This window comes from Mus pahari, chromosome 10 (assembly GCF_900095145.1).
Source record: "Mus pahari chromosome 10, PAHARI_EIJ_v1.1, whole genome shotgun sequence".
NCBI classification, from domain to species: domain Eukaryota; kingdom Metazoa; phylum Chordata; class Mammalia; order Rodentia; family Muridae; genus Mus; species Mus pahari.
In genome coordinates this window covers 116,254,707-116,272,575 of record NC_034599.1, presented here as the reverse complement: position 1 = coordinate 116,272,575, position 17,869 = coordinate 116,254,707, and the positions used below count along the sequence as shown (strand labels likewise).

Below are 17,869 nucleotides of genomic sequence, written 5' to 3'. Positions count from 1 at the left end.
AGAGGAGAGGAGAGAGGAGGGGAGAAGGAGGGGGAGGGAGGAGAGGAAAAAGGGACAGTAGAAGAAAGGAAGAAACAAGAAGGAAAGCATATCCTTGGTGAGAATGTCCTATTCTAAAAGTGTGGTCCCTGAATCTGCAATTTTAGCACTACCTGAGAACTTGGTTAAAAAAAATGCACATTCTCAGACCCCACCCCAGACCTCCTCATTTAGAATCACCAGGCGTAATGTCTAGCAGTTGGTGTCTTAAGATGATCTGATGCATGCTATTAGAGTCAGAGATTTCTGTAATTTGTGGCTAAAAGCATATTTGGTAATTCAGTGGGAGATTTACATCTGCAATTACCTGAGCCATGAAACAGCAAAAATAACAGAACTATGACATCACCATAAACAGGAACACCCAATACCAGTCTGCAGGGAGCACAGCTGGTCCTAAGCCATGCAGAAAGCCTTCAAACAAGTCTGAGGAAGGGACCTGGGACATAGGCAAGCTCACGCGACACTGTAAGTCTGTGGAAGAGATGTGCTACAATCCAGGTCCTTCCACTGGAAGTCTGAATAGACAACTGGCACTACATGCCCTGGCCAGGGAGCATAGGAGGACTACTCTGCTATCCCACCTTGGATCTCAGACTTCCTCATTCTCTACTGGGTTTTACTGCTTCTAAAACCCCCTTTGGCAAAGTGCCAAAGAAGAGGAACAAGGCCAGGCTTCCAAAGTCCACTTGGCAATTGGAATGCACTTCCTCTCAAAGGCAAATAAATAAATAATAAATAAATGAATCCTTAGATTAACTTAATCCTCACTGCACCTAAAGTCAAATGAAAAGAAGATGGCATTTTGCTACATCCTGGCTAGCTTCTAAAATTCTGGCATTGAGGAATAGGACCTATTTCAGAACATACTCCTTTATTAACATGCTGTACTCAGACAGTTTATACAGAGCTGGATAGCTGGGGCTCTGCTATACAGCTAAGTGGGTGTCTGCAAGGGTCTTTCTGGGGCGAGAGAGCTGGCTCGTCAGTTAGGACAAGTCCTGAGTTCAGTTTCCAGCACCCACATCTGGTGACTCACCGTCTACCTGTAGCTCCAGCTCCAGGGGTTCCAATACACTTCTCTAGCCTCTATGGGCACTCACATACATGTGCACATACTAACACACAGACACACACAGGACAACAATTCGCATGCACATACCACTTTACAGACACACATGCACACACATAATCTTAAAAAGTAAAAAAAAAAATTTTTTTAAAGGACTCTATTATTAGAATTTTTGGCAGCAGATGAGAACTCTGTTTTAAAGCTGGGAGTCACTCTTAGAAAGACAGGTAGAGGGGTATGGCTCCTGCCTGTGTGGGCATGTACACACACACACACACACACACACACTCCTCAGTGTGGTGGTTTGAATGAGAATGGGTCCCATAGACTCATATGTGAATGCTTGAGCCCTAGTTGGTGGAACTATTTAGAAGGATTAGGAGGTGTGGTCCTTGAGGTTTCAAAAGCTCAGGTCATTCCCTATTAGCTCTTTCTGCCTCCTACTTTTGGACAAGGATGTAAGCTCTTAGTTACTACTCCAGTACCATGTCTACCTGCCATGTCCCCTGCCAAGATAATCATGAACTCACCCTCTGGGATTATGAGGCCTCAGTAAACTTTCTTCTATAAGTTTGCTTTGTAATGGTGTCTTTTCATAACAATAGAAGAGTAATTAAGACATTCAAGTAAGCATTGGCTAGTAAAGAGGCTGCAGCTGTCCCAGGGCTAAGCTCTGATGTATACAAGGCCTAAATGGCAGCAGGTACTCCCACGTGAGCAGGGAGAGTTCTGTTCACTGTTGCTTTATAAATGTTAGTGCATAACCAGAAAGAAAGCACATTCATCAAAGACAAGTGCAAGGGCTGAGAATGTAGCTCAGTTGGAAGAGTGTGTGCCTAGCATCCATGAGGCCCAGAGTTCAATACCCAGTACCAGGTTAGGCATGATAGAACATGCCTTTAATCCCAGCACTCAGGAGGCAGAAGCAGGTGTATCTCTATGAGTTTGAGACCATCCTGGTCCATATAGCAAAGCCAAGGCTACATAGTGAGACCCTGTTTCAAAAAAATTAAACAAACCTAACACCATGTAACCAGTGGTGATGTATGCCTGTAATCCTAGCTTTCAGAGGCAGAGGCAGGAAAATCACAAGCTTAAGGTAATCTCAGTCATTTTGGCAAATTTGAGATCAGCCTGGGCTCCATGAGTCCATCTCAAAACAAAGCAAAACAAAGGGAAAAACAAAAACCACATGCACAAGAGTGCTCTAAAGTAGCAGAAGCTCTGTGCACAAGTAGTTCAAAAATCGCAAATGCACAAATTCATATACTATACTATGAAATCTTAGAAATAAAAACAAGGGAACTACTTATATAGGGAACAATGCATGTGAATCTCATGACAGGTTTTTTTTTTCCTCTCTCTCTTCCTTTCTTTTGTTTTTTGTTTGTTTGCTTGCTTGAGAGAGGTTTCTCTGTGTAGCCCTGGCTATCCCAGGACTCTGTAGACCAGGCTGGCTTTGAATTCAGAGATTCACCTGCTCTGCCTCCCGAGTGCTGGTATTAAAGGCATGCACCACCACCGCCCAGCTCATATTTTTAAGTGATGAAAGGAATATCTGAAAGAGTCTAGGCTCTATAATTCCACTTGTGTGATGTTCTGAAACCAACAAACATAGTGTAGCAATGGAGCCAGGAGCAGCTGTGGCCTCTGTGGAGAAGGATCTCAAGTGGGAGGAAGCAAAGGAACATTTTCTGGGCTTCAGCAATGTCTTGCATTTTAATTTTGGATGTGATTACATGGGCAGGTACACAAGGAAAATTTCATCTATCAGTAAGACTTGTGTCTTTTTTTTTTTTTTTTGGTTTTTCAGGACAGGGTTTCTCTGTATAGCCCTGGCTGTCCTGGAACTCACTCTGTAAACCAGGCTGGCCTCGAACTCAGAAATCCACCTGCCTCTGCCTCCCGAGTGCTGGGATTAAAGGTGTGTGCCACCACGCCCGACTGACTTGTGTCTTTTATTGAGTTATTTCTTAACAAAAAGATGAAAGAAAATAATAAAAATGATGGTGATTGGTAGTTCCCTTCTCCAGAATGAAATCACTGCATTACTCAAAATGGAATGAATGTTTCCAGCCAACCATTTTCTATGACTGACATATTAAGGACTTTTTGTTTTCTTGTTGCTACCACTGGGATTAAACTCAGAGCCTTGGGCATGTTCTGCAAGCGATGGGCCACTGCACTTCTTCCCAGACCAAGAAAGGAAGTTCCTACAAGCCATTGAGCACTTCTCAGAGGAACCTCCACTCACTCAGGCTGAGATCTTGGGATTTCCTGCCCCTTCAGAATTTCTTTAAGTGAAGATGAGCAATGTGAATGAAACGAAACTCATCTAAGAGGGGAGTGGCTCCTAGGAAACAACACAAGTCAAGGACCCAGCATCTGAGCAACCGGCACAGCTGACCATCCTTGGTTTCTGTTCTTCTCCCAGTATTCAGGATAGAGCCCAGAGGCACATGCATGTTAGGCAAGCATTCTGACACTGAGTTAATACCCCCAGCTCTGACATTCTTGTCTTGTTGTTGTTTCAGTTTTTTGCTTTTCGAGACAGGGTTTCTCTGTGTAGCCCTGGCTGTCCTGGAACTCACTCTGTAGACTAGGCTGGCCTCAAACTCAGAAATCCACCTGCCTCTGCCTCCCAAGTGCTGGAATCAAAGGCATATACCACCACTGCTTGGCTTAGCTCTTAAATTCTTAAATGCCAGTTTCCAATGGTAAACAATTTGTTGACCTCAGCACCTGATTCCACAGCGAACATTATTCTCATTTATGAAGCAAAAATTGAGACTCAGACAACCTAGAGGAACCAGTGACAGAGCATAAAATGGGATATGAAAACTTGGGCCCTGTCTGCATGAATGCCAGATGCTTTCTTAGGAATGACTTGTGCTGGAAGAAAAACAACCACATTCATCTGACTGTACCTGATTCCCAGGTGGTTGAGATTTCTGTAAGTAAAATAAGCTGGTCCTAGCACCTCACTGGGAAAGCCAATGATCACAGAGAAGCCAGATGTAGGCCAGCGTGAGCAGAATCGCAGCAGTATGCATGGTTAAAATTGCATTGGTCCAAGCCAACAACAGCTTCTGTTAGAGAGGAACTGGCTGGCACCAGACAAGGACTTCTTTAAATAAAACCAGCAGTGACCGGAATCAGAATGAAAACATTGTGTTCAATTATTAACTTCTTTCTAGCTTCCTTCCAAGGAGCTCTCTCAACAAACCATACTCACCATGTCCATGATCAGGTGTCCACAAAGAAAACACCTGTCTGCAGACTGCTGAAAGCCAGAATACTGTGAAGAGAGACAAGAAAGATGAGTCAGCCACCTCCCCACCAGCAGAGAAAAAGAGGGATTCCTGAGAAACCCGTGGTTCCCTTGAGGGTGTGCAGCTATGTGCTGAGACCGGGGTAGTTCAGGGCCACCCATCCTAGCAGGGCCCCTCGAATGTTAAACTCTATGACACAGAGAAGTGTTAACTCCTCAATTCAAAGATTCCCAAAGACAAGATCCTTGGAATCACTTGGAAACTTGAGACAAAAGTAAGTTTATGGGCCCCACCTCAGATATAGTAAGCTGGAGACAGGACTGGGGTTTGGAATCTGAGTTCTAACAAGAGTACGTGTGTGTGTATGTGCCTGTGCATACCTGCGTGCTGACACACACATGAGCACTGATATAGAAGAGAGGCACATGTATACATGAATAAAGCCTGTGACTTGCCTTCTGCTTCAGGACTCAGATGACTCAGGCATGCATGAGGAGGGAAGAGCCTTCTACTGTTGGCACCAGGAGCACAGAGAAACAACCTTCTGCCATCTGGACCTCTCGGGCTCCTGCCTTAAGTCACCCTCATCCCACACAGTCTGTGTAATAATACTCACCAAAAAGTCTTCCTCACAGAATACTTTGCCGTTGACAAAGTAGAAGGCCTTTCCTCTTAACTTCCTGCCTGAAGTAAAAACGGAAGGTGGGGTAAAGGGAAAAAGGTTAAATTTAGCAAGATAGCTTTAAGAGAGAGGCCCCAACTCTAACCACATATAGGAAATGTCAACTGTGAACGAGAGGTTTTTTTACTGAAGGATGATATTAGATGGGCGTGGTGCTGGACACCTATAATCCTAGCATTTGAAGGCAAAGCCAAGAGGATCACCACAAGTTACAACCCAGCCTAGGCTACATAGTGGGGGACAGTGTGGCTGTCAGCAAAAAAATCAGACCAAGTCCAGGAAGAAGGTCCCCTGCCTGGTGCTGTTTAACAGAGAGACTTGAAGCCAACTTGAGATTCACCATACATATCCTTCTAGGACTTCCTTGCTGCTTAAAAAGATATCTGTAAACCTCCGTGACAGGCTAGAGGAGGCACACACCAGCTCAGGGCACTGGTAGTAGTCTCTCCTGTGGCTTCCCCTGGAAGCCCCAAAAGCCTAATGAATTCTTGGCATTGGATGAAGTCAAGATCCCGGGACCAAGGACCTAACCTGACAACAAAATCACCAATGTCACAAAACATGGTGGCACAGGCCTGTCATCCCAGTACTTAAAAAGCTAAGGAAAGAGGAGGAGGAAGGAGGAGGAGGAGGACAGGCAGGAGGAGGAGGAGGAGGAGGAGGATTATGAGTTCAAAGGAGAAGCAGAAGCCTGTTATATCATCTTCACAATAATGTTGTTACTAATAGCAACCTAATATCTATTAGATAAAAGATGTCTCAATTCTACCTGTAATCAAGGGAATGTAAATTAGAACCACAATAAAATCCTATCTTCATCTCACAAATTGGCAAAGTAGTAAATCTGGTTGGGTATGGTGAAGCATTCTTGTGATTCCAGTACTCAGGATATTGAGGTTTGGGGTTTTTTTTTCTTATATTTTAATGCTAAATACTGGCCCCCAAGGCCTGGTTGCCAATTGACACTATGTTACTTTGCCCACCCCCACCCCCCAAGTTATCCCCGATTGCTGAAAAATATGCCTACAGCCAATAGCTGGGCAGAAGAGAGATAGGAGGGGTTTGGAGTTCCTAGGCTTGGGTTATGAGAAGGTGAGGCCTGGTGAGGAGAAGAGGCCTTGGGGTAAGAATCTTAAAATAATGGCCATGTGGGCTGGCAAGTTACAAGCAGTCCAGATGAAACATGGCAAATTATATAATGGGATCGTTAGCGGGGAAATAGACATAATAGCATAGAGGGTAGATATCTGCCTGGTTCTTGTGCTGATTAAGGCTTATTATGAATACAAAGGTGGTGTATATCTTTTATCAGGAAACTAAATGGTCAAAAGCAGGGGTAGAGACCTCAAATTGAGATTAAAAATATTAACACAGGAGGCAGAGGCAGAAGGGTCAGGAGTTCAAACTTAGCCTGAGCTACCCAGCAAAATCTTAAAAACAAACAAACAAACACACACAAAATCACAACAAAAAAGGAAAGAAAATGTTTCAAGACAAGATCACACCATGTAGCCCTGGCTAGCTTGAAACTTATAGACAAGGTTAGTCTCCAGCTCACAGAGATCGTCCAGCCTCTGCTTCCTGAGGTTCTGGGACTAAAGGAGTGGACCAACATACCTAGCAACAAAAGAAATTTTACTAAATCCGGTGATCACTGGAGGAGTGTCCAAAGAAGTAACCACCTAGGAGTCAGGAGCCACGGGTACTACTAATGTGACCATCTTTCCAGAGTTTGTCTGTCTGTCTGTCTGTCTGTCTGTCTGTCTGTCTGTCTCTCTCTCTCTCTCTCTCTCTCTTTCTCTGCCAGATGTCCCACCTTCTAATCCTGCCTCAGCTCATACTTCTTATTGAAAGTGATGCTTATAAGAAATTCTATTTATACTCAGCACTTAAGAGAACTTGATGCTCTTAGAGAGGACATAGGTTCCGTTCCCAGGACTCACATGACAACTCACAGCCGGCAGTGACTCTAGTTCAGGGGCTCTAACACCGTCTTCTGGCCTCCATGTGTACCATGCCTGAAGGTGGTACACACAAAGTATTTGGCCAAATACCCATACACATTTTTTTAAAAATCTTAATAGGAAAGAATAGCTCTATTCTAAAACCTACAAAGACCATCACTACACAAAAGTATTAAATCTCCTATGGTGCAAACAAACACAGATGGAGGTGGGGGTTGCTCCCCTGTAACACCACCGAGGACTGTGAAGTGCTCACTCTCCCTGTCACTGCATAGTTTCCTAAGCTAGGAGTAAGTGTAATTTCACAAACTCTTCCTGGAAAGGAAACTTTAATGATGTTTATCTTGACTCCATGCGACAGACTTGGCTTTGGGACAAAATAAAAAAAGATCAGTAAATATTTACTCAAAGAAGCGACTACATAAAACAGAGTACATCTAACTGATGAACTGTTATATGGCCTTTTAAAATACCACATAAATAATGTTTTAATGGTACCAGAAAATGCTTATGCTATAAAAAGAGAGTCAGAACACATTAGTGAGTGAAGAAAGCAAGCTGGACATGTATATTCATGGCACAATTCCATTTTGGTAAGTATCACACACCCCACTGATACATCACAAGGGTGGGAGCAAGTGGCCAGCGGCGGTGGAAATGTAAAAGGTAAAAGCTACTTTCCACTTTATCTACTTCTAATATACTTGGCAAATGGTATTAGAAATTTCATTTTTCCCTTTGTACATTTTTGTTTTGTTTTTAAAATTATATATAACATAATATATATTTATTGATTTTAAAAAAATCAATAACATAGCTTTTTAAAAGTTAAACAAGTAAACAATATAATGTAAAAAGGAAAAAAGAGTAAGATTTAAATGTCTCAGTCATGTAAAAAAGACAGTCTCTGGTGACGGTTCCCACGAGTGGACCTTCACAGCACCTGCAGAACAGAGGCAGGCTTGCTTTTTTCTTCTTTCCTATAGCTCACCAAATGCTTAACAAGTAAGCAATGCTGTGATTCCTTTTTTAAGACCAAATCTTGCCTTGTAGCCCAGGTTGGTCCTGAACTCACTATGTAGCCTGGGATGGCCTTGGATGTACCGCTCTCTTTAAAATCACAAGTTGGCTAGACAACTGTCCTTGCTGCCAGCCCTGCACTGAGAAGTCTTGTGCCCGGACGGACAGGAAGGGTCAGGGAGGAGCTTAGAGGACATGTCTGGTTTTTCTCTATTCTCAGTTTAAACATTAAGCACCCCACCAAAGACCTAAGAGGGTGGAAATGGTTCTGTGCCAAAAACCTTGAGCTTTAGTCCTCACTTCAGGTTAGAAACTGTATACAGCCTTCAAATTTACTTGCTTTATCTTGTCAGAGTAAGAATACCACCTGCTAGGCCGGGCGTGGTGGCACACACCTTTAATCCCAGCACTTAGGAGGCAGAGGCAGGCGGATTTCTGAGTTCAAGGCCACCCTGGACTACAGAGTGAGTTCCAGGACAGCCAGGGCTATACAGAGAAACCCTGTCTTGAAAAACCAAAAAAAAAAAAAAAAAAAAAAAAAAAGAAGAAGAATACCACCTGCTAATTGTCCTTCATATCCTGAGGCCTTGGTATAGTCTTCCTAATGTTTAAGGATTTACTTTTATTTTTCTAAAGTTTATGAGTACATATGTGTGTATGTATGTTATAGGTAGATGCCCAGGGAGGCCAAAGTATATTAGATCCCCTAGAGCTGAAGGTGCAGGCACTTGTGCTAAGACAGAACTCAGGTTCTCAGTAAGATCACTGAGTGCTCATAACCCCTGACACATCTTTTTAGCCTGGGATTTGTGTATTCTAAGGAAGAATGTTCAGCCCTGTTGCACATGTTTACTGCTGAGTCTGTCTTGTCACCTACCTTTCAGGAAACTCAACAGTCATTTCCCCTGAAACTCACCTCCTACTCCAGATTTGAGATTGGGGAAGTGACTCACTAGAGTGAAGCAGAAATAGAGCACGTGTCTGTCACTATCACTGAACAGGACAGAAACAGAGCACATATCTATCACTATCACTGAACAAAGCAGTAATACCAGCCTTGATTACTCCTGGTATTAACATGAAACCATACCTCAAGAACACACTCAACTTTGGCGGTTTCCTTTCATAACATAAAAATATACATTCCCCCAGTAATAGTATGGCACCCAGAGCTTTGTACAACAGGCAAGTGCTCTACTGCTGAGCTATAACCCCATCAAAACATGATAAATGAGGAATCCTAGTCTCATCCAGGTAGCAAGTGAACAGCTTCATCTGATTCTGAAGGCATCTAAACAACTGCTTCTTTGGGTTACCCCACAGTCCTAATTTTGGTAGGGCATTAACCTATATTCTCCCTTCCTCAGTGAATGCAAATGAAGCTTTCACTATTTACAGCAATCTTTACACACTGGGTCCTTTGTTACATACTGTCATAGGTAAGTGTAATCAGAATTCTCTAACAGCACATATTTGGATAAAGCAAGACTGTCTTTAACTCATACCTGGAGGCAAACTAAACTGCCACCTGTTTAGAGAAAGGAGGCATAAACGGAGAAAGCCAGGAAACACCAGTCTGGAGAGCATGGAAGCAGAGAATGCTTGATTCAAGCTCAGTCACTCCCGAGCGGGCCAGAAAAAGACACAGAATCACCTAGACCATAGATGCTCATTGGCTAGATCACAGAGCTACCACTAGGTGGTGCTAAACCAAGGCAAGAGCAGGACAGACTGAGGCAATCCATCCCAGTGAGAGCCCCAAACTGGCACAGGGTGATAGGAAGTAGTATGGATTATTTCATTAATCTTGCTATAATGCAACCTTCCACTTTAGGCATTTGAGCCTAACTTACTGCATCTTCACTAAGTCTTCCTTTGCTGATGGGTAAATAAATACTAAAGAAGTCAAACTTAAAGACTGGAGTTGAAAAAATTAGAGTTAAAGAATCAAATACAGGTCTTCCTTGGGAAAAGTCAACAGTCGCTTCACAATACACAATCTCTCCATTTCTGTTTCATAAGATTTCTCTCTCAGAGTATGGAACACAGTGGAGGAACAGGTAGCTACTGCCATGTGTGCTTATCTACACATGAATTTAACTAAAGTAGCTTTAATGGTTTAAAGTGTATTCCAAGTAATTGATGGCCACTGAGACTACAGGTTTAGGACATCTATATTGTCACACAAAATGATTCCTAATGTACTTCTTCAAGCAGCCTTTGTCAGGGACATTTTCCTCAATGCTGGGAGTGGACCCAAAACTGTCTGGGGTGATTATATAAGGCCTTACCTACTTTCTCCCTTTTAGCCTATTCCAGAAAGTGCCAAAGGGAACCCCACATGATTGTCACAAGTCAGCATACTCCTTTCTTCTCCTTCCAACCCCAGCACCACCAGAGATGAATGCTCAGCCAAGTTTCTCGACAGTGTGAGCCAGCATTGCCTAGGCTGCTCCTGCTTCCTCCTTTGGGGAGAACCAACAGCTTTCTAAGAGCATCCTGTTGGGGACACAGCCACCACAGGTGGGTAGGGCATGAGCAAGGAAAAGTAAGACCACAGCACATGTGTCCATGGCAACCAAACACTCAAGGGTTGAGGAGTTCATCAAGAAACAAGAGAGCTTGAACAACCGACATAGATGGTCACACTTCCACTCCCTGAACACAGTTGCTGGGAAAGAATGCCAAGGAAACTGCTCAGTGATTTGTTTTGGTTTTTGGTTGGTTTTTTTGTTTGTTTGGTTTGTTTTTTTCAGGGAAAAAAGCGACTGAATAAAGACATTTAATAACTCATAAGCCAGACTGTGCAGTGACTAAGTGGGTTACCATGTAACCCACTGGTGCAATTATAGCATCTAAGTAAATGCGGAAGCACTGTAAGTGTATTCTGGTCCCAACTCTAAAATGTGTACAGATTTGGATAAAAACAGAGGGGAAACACCAAAATGAAGACAGATGCACTACAAGGCTAAAGCCCTAGGCTGCTTCTGTCTTCAAATTGTTCTTTGTGGTCATCATGTGGTTCTCTTATCTAAAATGAACTAAACACAGCTACTCATCAAGGGGTGGGTGAGTGTGCAGATCACATGAGAGCCTGTTACAGTGCCCACACCTAGAAAGACAAAGGTCTGCCTGGGTCTTTCTGAGATGTCTTGTGTAGCTTCCTAAACACAAAGTAGGTGAGAGTGAGCCTGCTGCCAGCCTCTCATTTCTACAGAGATATGAGGCATCCTGACCAATGCTCAGAAGAGACTGTACATGCTGAGGCTCCTTAATCACAGTCCGGGATTGCTTCTCAGTCTCCTCTAACTGGCACTGTGGTCCTCTGACTCCTTTTGCCTGTGTCATTCCTTTAATGTTAGGTCAAGGATGAAGCAAGGTGGGGCTTTTGACACATTATCTTCAGTTTTCAGTTAGTCTGTTTTCTATGCTATAACTGGATAGCACAATCTGAATAATTTATAAAGAAAAAAGGTTATTCAGTTCACAATTCTAAATGTCCCAGGTTCGGGAAGGCCACATCTGATGAGGGTCTTCTTGCTAAAGGGGACTTTGCAGAGGCCAGAGGTAGCACAAGGCATCTCAGAATGATAGAGATCGGTTCTTTTACTATAAAGCGATTGGGGAGCTCCATCCTGGTGACCCAAATCCAATTAACCCTAATCACCATCCAACTGCCCCCACCTCCAAATACCAGAAACTATGGCTTAGGCCATTGCAAGTCAACATGAGGAGGAAGACACTCAAGCCAGAATACAACGTTAGTTATATTCAAAACTTAAAAGAGCCTTAGTCCACAAGCGTTTGTGCACCACCATGTGAGGCAGTCTAAACAGTGCACTAAGGTATAGATGTTATTCAAACAACTGTAGGTAAAAATGGCTGATGCATCTACACAGGACTAAATGTCTGTGTTTCCCTAAAATTCTCATGGCAAGATGCCAGAGTCCAAAGTGTTTGTTCTAGGGGGAAGATGTTGAGAGATGTAGCCTTGTGAAGGAGTCCAGAGCTGTGGGGTGACTCAAAGAAGTCCCCTTCTGAGAGCTTCCAACCCCCTTCTGTAAGGATTGCAGGAAAGCCATCTATGAACCAAGAAGCAACCCCCTTAAAACGCTAAAACACTAAGTATGTTGGCGCCTGACCCTGGCTTCCCAGACTCCACGGTGAACAGCCAGTGCAGCGATTTACCAGCCACTTGTTCCGTGGTGCCTTGGTACAGCAACCCCACAGTCATCATTTGGCTTCTGCCTGCTAACAGCTTTCCTCTTCAAACAATAACTGCCTGAAATTTTTTTTTCAAAAAAAGTTTCTGCTTGTTCCCTGGTAAACAGAGCAATGATTAAGAAACAGTTGTTAGACTTCCCAGGGAAGAGCACACCAACTGGTCACCAAGAGTAGCAAATGGTCAGTCCTGAAAACACACATACAAGTAACATCATACAGGCTGCAGCAGGTTGCGTTTAGGAAAACACTCACACACATCTGTAACAGCATTTAATGAAAAGAAGAGGCCACTGATTTGAAATAAGGCAAGGAAGGATATATGGAAGTGTTTGGCAGGAGGAAAGAGAAAGGAGAAATGATATAATTATGTTATAATTTCAAAAATTAAAGGAAAATAAAATTTAAAAAAACAGCTGAAAGAGTCAAAGACCAGAGATAATTTTTCTTTTGAACATGTTGCTCAGATTATCCTTGAACTCATTATGTAGCTAAGGATGACCCTGAACTCTGATCTATTTGCTAGGATTATAGGTGTTCACCATCATGCCTGATTCACGTGGTACTGGGAATGGTAGCCAGGGCTTGAATGCATGCTAGGCAAGAACTCTACCAGCTAAGCTGTATCTTTCCTTCCCTCCTTCCTCCTTCCCTCCCTTTTTTTCTCTACCCCACATCTCTCCCCCCACCCCCCACTTCTCCACCATGCTTAAAGTTGAAGTGTATACTAAGATTCATCTCTACTTAAATTCACTAACTTTACTTCACACTGATCCATCTTAAATTCCTTTTTTTGTGGTATAGTCAAGGGCCTGGCTTTATCTGAGTGGAAGTCCCTAGGGCTGCATCTCCCTGACACCAATGACATTTTTAAAAATATTTTTATTTTATATATGTTTTGCCTGCATGTATATCTGTGTAGCATGTGCATGCCTAGCCCCTGTAGAGGCCAGAAGGCATCAGATTCCCTGGATTTAGAGTTAAGAGACAGTTGTGAGCCTCTCTGTAGGTACTGAGGAACAAACCCAGGTCCCATGGAAGAATAACCGATGGGTTACTCTGAGCCATCTCTCCAGCCCAACCAATCATATTTCATGTATGTGTTATCTATATACTGTTCCTTACTTTTCTCTAGAATGTATGTGCTATGATGTTCACACTCTCGCCACTCACTTTGCCAAATCACCTGGAAACGATGACCAAACTCATGAAGTAGAATGCATACAGAGAAAACGAGTTGTTAAAGATAGGTTAGTTATGTGAACTAAAACACAGAAATGATTGAAATTGTTCCTGTATGGTTCTATGACCTAGTAAAGAGGTGACTTTCTTTCTTTTTTTCTTCCCCCCTCTCTCCTTCTTTCCTTCCTTCTCTCCCTCTTTTCCTCTCTCCCTCTCTATTTCAAGGTTCCTCTGTGTAGCCCTGGCTGTCCTGGAACTCATTCTGTAGACCGGGCTGGCTGAACTGAGACCCACCCCACCACCACCCATCTCAAGTACTAAGTGCTGGGATTAAAGATATGTGCCACTAGGGCCTAGGCTAAGAGATGGCTTTCAAAGCAGGAAGGAGGGGCAGGAAAAAGTGAAGGAGGAGAGGGGAACCTTTTTTTGAAAAATCTCCTCTACATTAATCTTCAGCAGAAGCCATGATCAATCCATGGCTGAGTCAGATACGCACACATTGGGCCTGACAGACTCCACAGTGAGCAGCTGCCGTTGGCTCAACTCATCACCTCACACGAGATAGAGAAACTGACCAATGGTCCTCTAGCTATGTGGCCCTGAAGTAGAGGAGATAACTGACAGGATAACGAGCATCTCTTCCCTCTCCTCCTGAGTCCTCCACGGTACATTACAAATCTAACGTTATTAAGGACTACTTTGAAACCTCTCAACTTACCATCACTATCTTAAGTACTTAGAGATAAGCCACCTCGTTTCTTTAGCTTTGTACTGGGGGTTAAGAATCCTTACACTAAAGGATGATCCACTTGGAGCGTGACTCCATTGTAGAGCAGCTGCCTAGGGTGTAGGAAGCTCAGGGTTCCATCTCTACAATCTTACCTCTCCCCACTCTCTTAGTCTGTGTTCCTCTTTCCACCCCCACTGCTGCACACTTACTGCAGGCTGCACAAGTGAAGCATGCATCGTGGTAGAGATCTCCCATGGCCTGACAGGCCTGGCCAGCTCCAAACACCCCTTTGTTGCATTTCACACAGGAACCTGAAAGGCAAGAAGATACCAAGTCAGAAGAAAACTGGGATGTTTAAAAAGTTGTGAAAAAGCCAAGGAACAAAGAAGAATTTCCTCCCCTACCACAATACTACATCCATGGATTTCTCAGGGCTCAGTTCTTTTAAGTGCAAAAACAGCTACCATCAAAACACACACACACACACACACACACACACACACACACACACACACACACACAGAGTCCCCACACACCTGCCCAGAGCTTTCAAAGGCTCCCACCTTTCAAAAAACCAAATCCTAAGCAAACCATGACTACAACACAGCTCAGGGGGGAAAATCTAATCTCAAAAGAGTTTGGATATGTTTAAAAGTATTGAGACAGGGTCTTGCTCTGTAGCCCAGCCTTGCCTGGAATTCATTATATAACCCACAATGACTTCAAATTCAATGACAATTCTCCTACCTCAGCCTCCTGAGTGCTGGCACTACAGGTATGTGTCAGCACAGTTGGCTGAAATTTTAATTTCATGTGAATTATTTATATGTGTTTCAAAGCTTTCCCAGAGCACAGCAGGTAAAACAGAATTCCTATTTTGAGTGAGTGAGTGATTGGTTGGGATAAAAATCTCTTTCATGTAGCCCTGGCTATTCTGGAATTTGATATGTAACCAGGCTGGCCTTGAGCTCAAAGAGATGCACCTGTCTCTGCCTCTGCCTTAGAGTTCCTTCTTTTTATTCTTGAGACAGTGTCTCACTACGTAACACACTGTCTTGGAACTCACTATGTAAACCAGGCTGGCCTTGAACTCACAAAGATGGGCCTGCCTCTATTTCATACATGTTGGGGAAAAAGGTGTGTGCCACTATACCCACCCAGAGTTCCTATTGTAAATTGACAAACTGATTACTACTAAGAAAATCTAAGCTTCTATACTCTTTATAAAATGTCCCACATCAACCACTCAAACAAAGAGAAAACATTGCATCTACACATACATTACAGAATACATACATCTGCCAGCCTAGACCCAAGAGGTGAACTTGTCTCATTTAGGCTGGGGGAGATAGCCATCAAACCTTGCTCATAGGCTTAGGGCCAAATGGATGGCATCTCCAAGAGGAACCTCACAACCGCCAGGAGTAAGCCTTCCCCACTCTCTGTACCCTACCCAGCACTGTTCTCTTCTACTTCTTTATTTGAGGCCTGTTACCTACATCTTCAGCCTCCTATCTTCCTCTCAGATCTTGACTTCATTTCTTTGGGTTGCAAGCATGCATCTTCACCATGTGGACTTCCAAGCAGACACATAGCAAGGAAGAAAACTCCCATGTTCAAACCATTGCACATGAAGTAAGGAACATCCCATACAAAACCACATTAGTAGGACAAATACTTGGTGTGAGCGTGAGCGATGAGTGGTAAACGGAGAGACTAGTAGGAGAAAAACAAGTGAGTCACAGTTCACACTCTGGGAAACGCGTGCCTATCATAAAGACCTTCATAAAAGAGGCCCTATCATCTCCCTTTCACAAGCCAAATTCTAGAAAGGTCATACTGCTGGTTGATTTGAAAGACGGAATCTGAGCCCATCGTATCTCTGTGTAGCTATTCACACTGTATACATGCGGGGCACCTCATGAAGATGGGGCTCCTTTCTTGCCTTGATCATCTGTCCTGTTCAGGATTCAGACCCGAGAATAGCCATGCCCCTGGCCTCCCACTGCTGGACTGGCCCACCTCCCATTTTGCTTTGTTGCCACCACACCCACACCAAAGGCCATCTCCACTTGAAACCTCAACTACAAGGTTCCTCCCATAAAAGGCATCCTTCTGCAAGTGACAGTGCAACCTTGTGCTCTGTCCCTTTGCCCAGTAATTTGTCCAATTATACGCATTTCTCTATCACTTAGAGACATGCTTTCCAGATGCTGCAATGGGACGAAGAGCAAAGGTGACTGCATCCAGCCTACCTGGAAGAAACTGTTCTCCCACAGTGGGCAAAGGGGCTTCCCACCTTACCTGGATCCTGCATGAGGCCTCACAAAATGGCCCAGGCTAGTGCTCAACATTAGAAAAAAAGAAGCTGTTGACTATCCTTAGACTTTACACAATCCTGAGGCCACCAGATTTACACAAATATCCAAAAAGAAAAAAAAATAGAAACAGCTATTAGTAATATTTAGTAATAACTAAATCAAGAGAAAAGTGAGTAGGGCTTTTTCTCAGCTAAAGGCTATATACCCTGTGGTCCTGCCAGTACTGAGAGTTCTGGGCATCAACAGGTTCTAGAAATGGACCATACTAATGATCCTAGCAATACTACGTCCCTCCCACACTAAAGCTGAAATATCCCCAGAGGCACTGTTTGCCCACTGGTGTTGGATGTCTACCTACCAATGAGCATATGACCTCTAGTTCAGAGTGTCCAAAATCAAAGTTTACCAGCTGATCCTCATGTGCACATGAGGATGAGATCCGAGTGTGCAGACAACACTCTCTGGGTGCCCCTGCTTCTATCCTCTCATGCACTTTGCAGTTCCTGAGCCAATCCGTGAGGCCATCACTAACCCACAAAGGAAGTACTTAAAGCCACTTGGTGCTACAGCCATTGCACCAGACCTCTTTCTTCAGCTGCCACTGAAGCTGAAGTAAGTGGCCTTACTTCACTCAGTGGGAAAGGAAGTTCAGATAGCAACTTCCCAATCACTGTAAATTTGCCCATGATCTCCAGTTTCTGGCCTCAATGCCTCCCTCCCCCCCCCCCAAAGGAAGAGGGAGTTTAAGACACCACACTTCACTTCAACTAAGCCTGCTGACAGCCCACTGCCCCTGGACACACTCTTCTAGGGGGAAATCCCAAAAGGACACATAGCATTTTTAAAGGACAATTAGACACATTTTTTTTAAAACTCACACTATGTGACCCAACAATTTCACAGAATCCTGCCTAAAGGACAAAGAAATCCAAGAATACTCAAAAAAACAATACCAACCAGGCTGGAGAGACAGCTCATAAGTTAACAGCATGTGCTGCTCTTGTGAGGACCACAGTTCTGTAAGGCATAATGATACTGTGCACTGTGTAAAGAACAACTCGTGTTGTTCAAATGCTGATTTCTCTGCCCTTACATCTTGCTGCAATCTGGGCACTGTAATATTTGTGTTAAGAATCTCCTGTCTCAGGTTTGTGTAAACAACGTTCATCATTTATTCTCTGCCTTGTCAATAAAAACTGGAAAAGCCAGTGACTAGGCAATAAAGAGAAGAGTAGAGAGAAGAGGGCTGGAGACATGGCTCAGCAGTGAAGAGCACTGGCTGCTCTTCCAGAGGTCCTGAGTTCAATTCCCAGCAACTGCATGGTGGCTCACAACCATTTGGAATGAGATCTGATGCCTGACATAT

General features: G+C 43.6%; 1 protein-coding gene across 1 annotated transcript in view; it reads right to left on the bottom strand.

Moving 5' to 3' along the window:
* The window catches only part of Limd1 (LIM domains containing 1), a 42,044-nt gene that overhangs the window by 5,309 nt on the left and 18,866 nt on the right, over window positions 1–17,869 (bottom strand). Inside the window, exons 2-4 of the mRNA XM_021206564.2 lie at window positions 14,392–14,493; window positions 5,000–5,067; window positions 4,347–4,409 (exon numbers count right to left, since the gene is read on the bottom strand). Of these exons, the coding sequence (XP_021062223.1) occupies window positions 4,347–4,409; window positions 5,000–5,067; window positions 14,392–14,493 (233 nt within the window). The remainder of the gene's footprint in view (window positions 1–4,346; window positions 4,410–4,999; window positions 5,068–14,391; window positions 14,494–17,869) is intronic.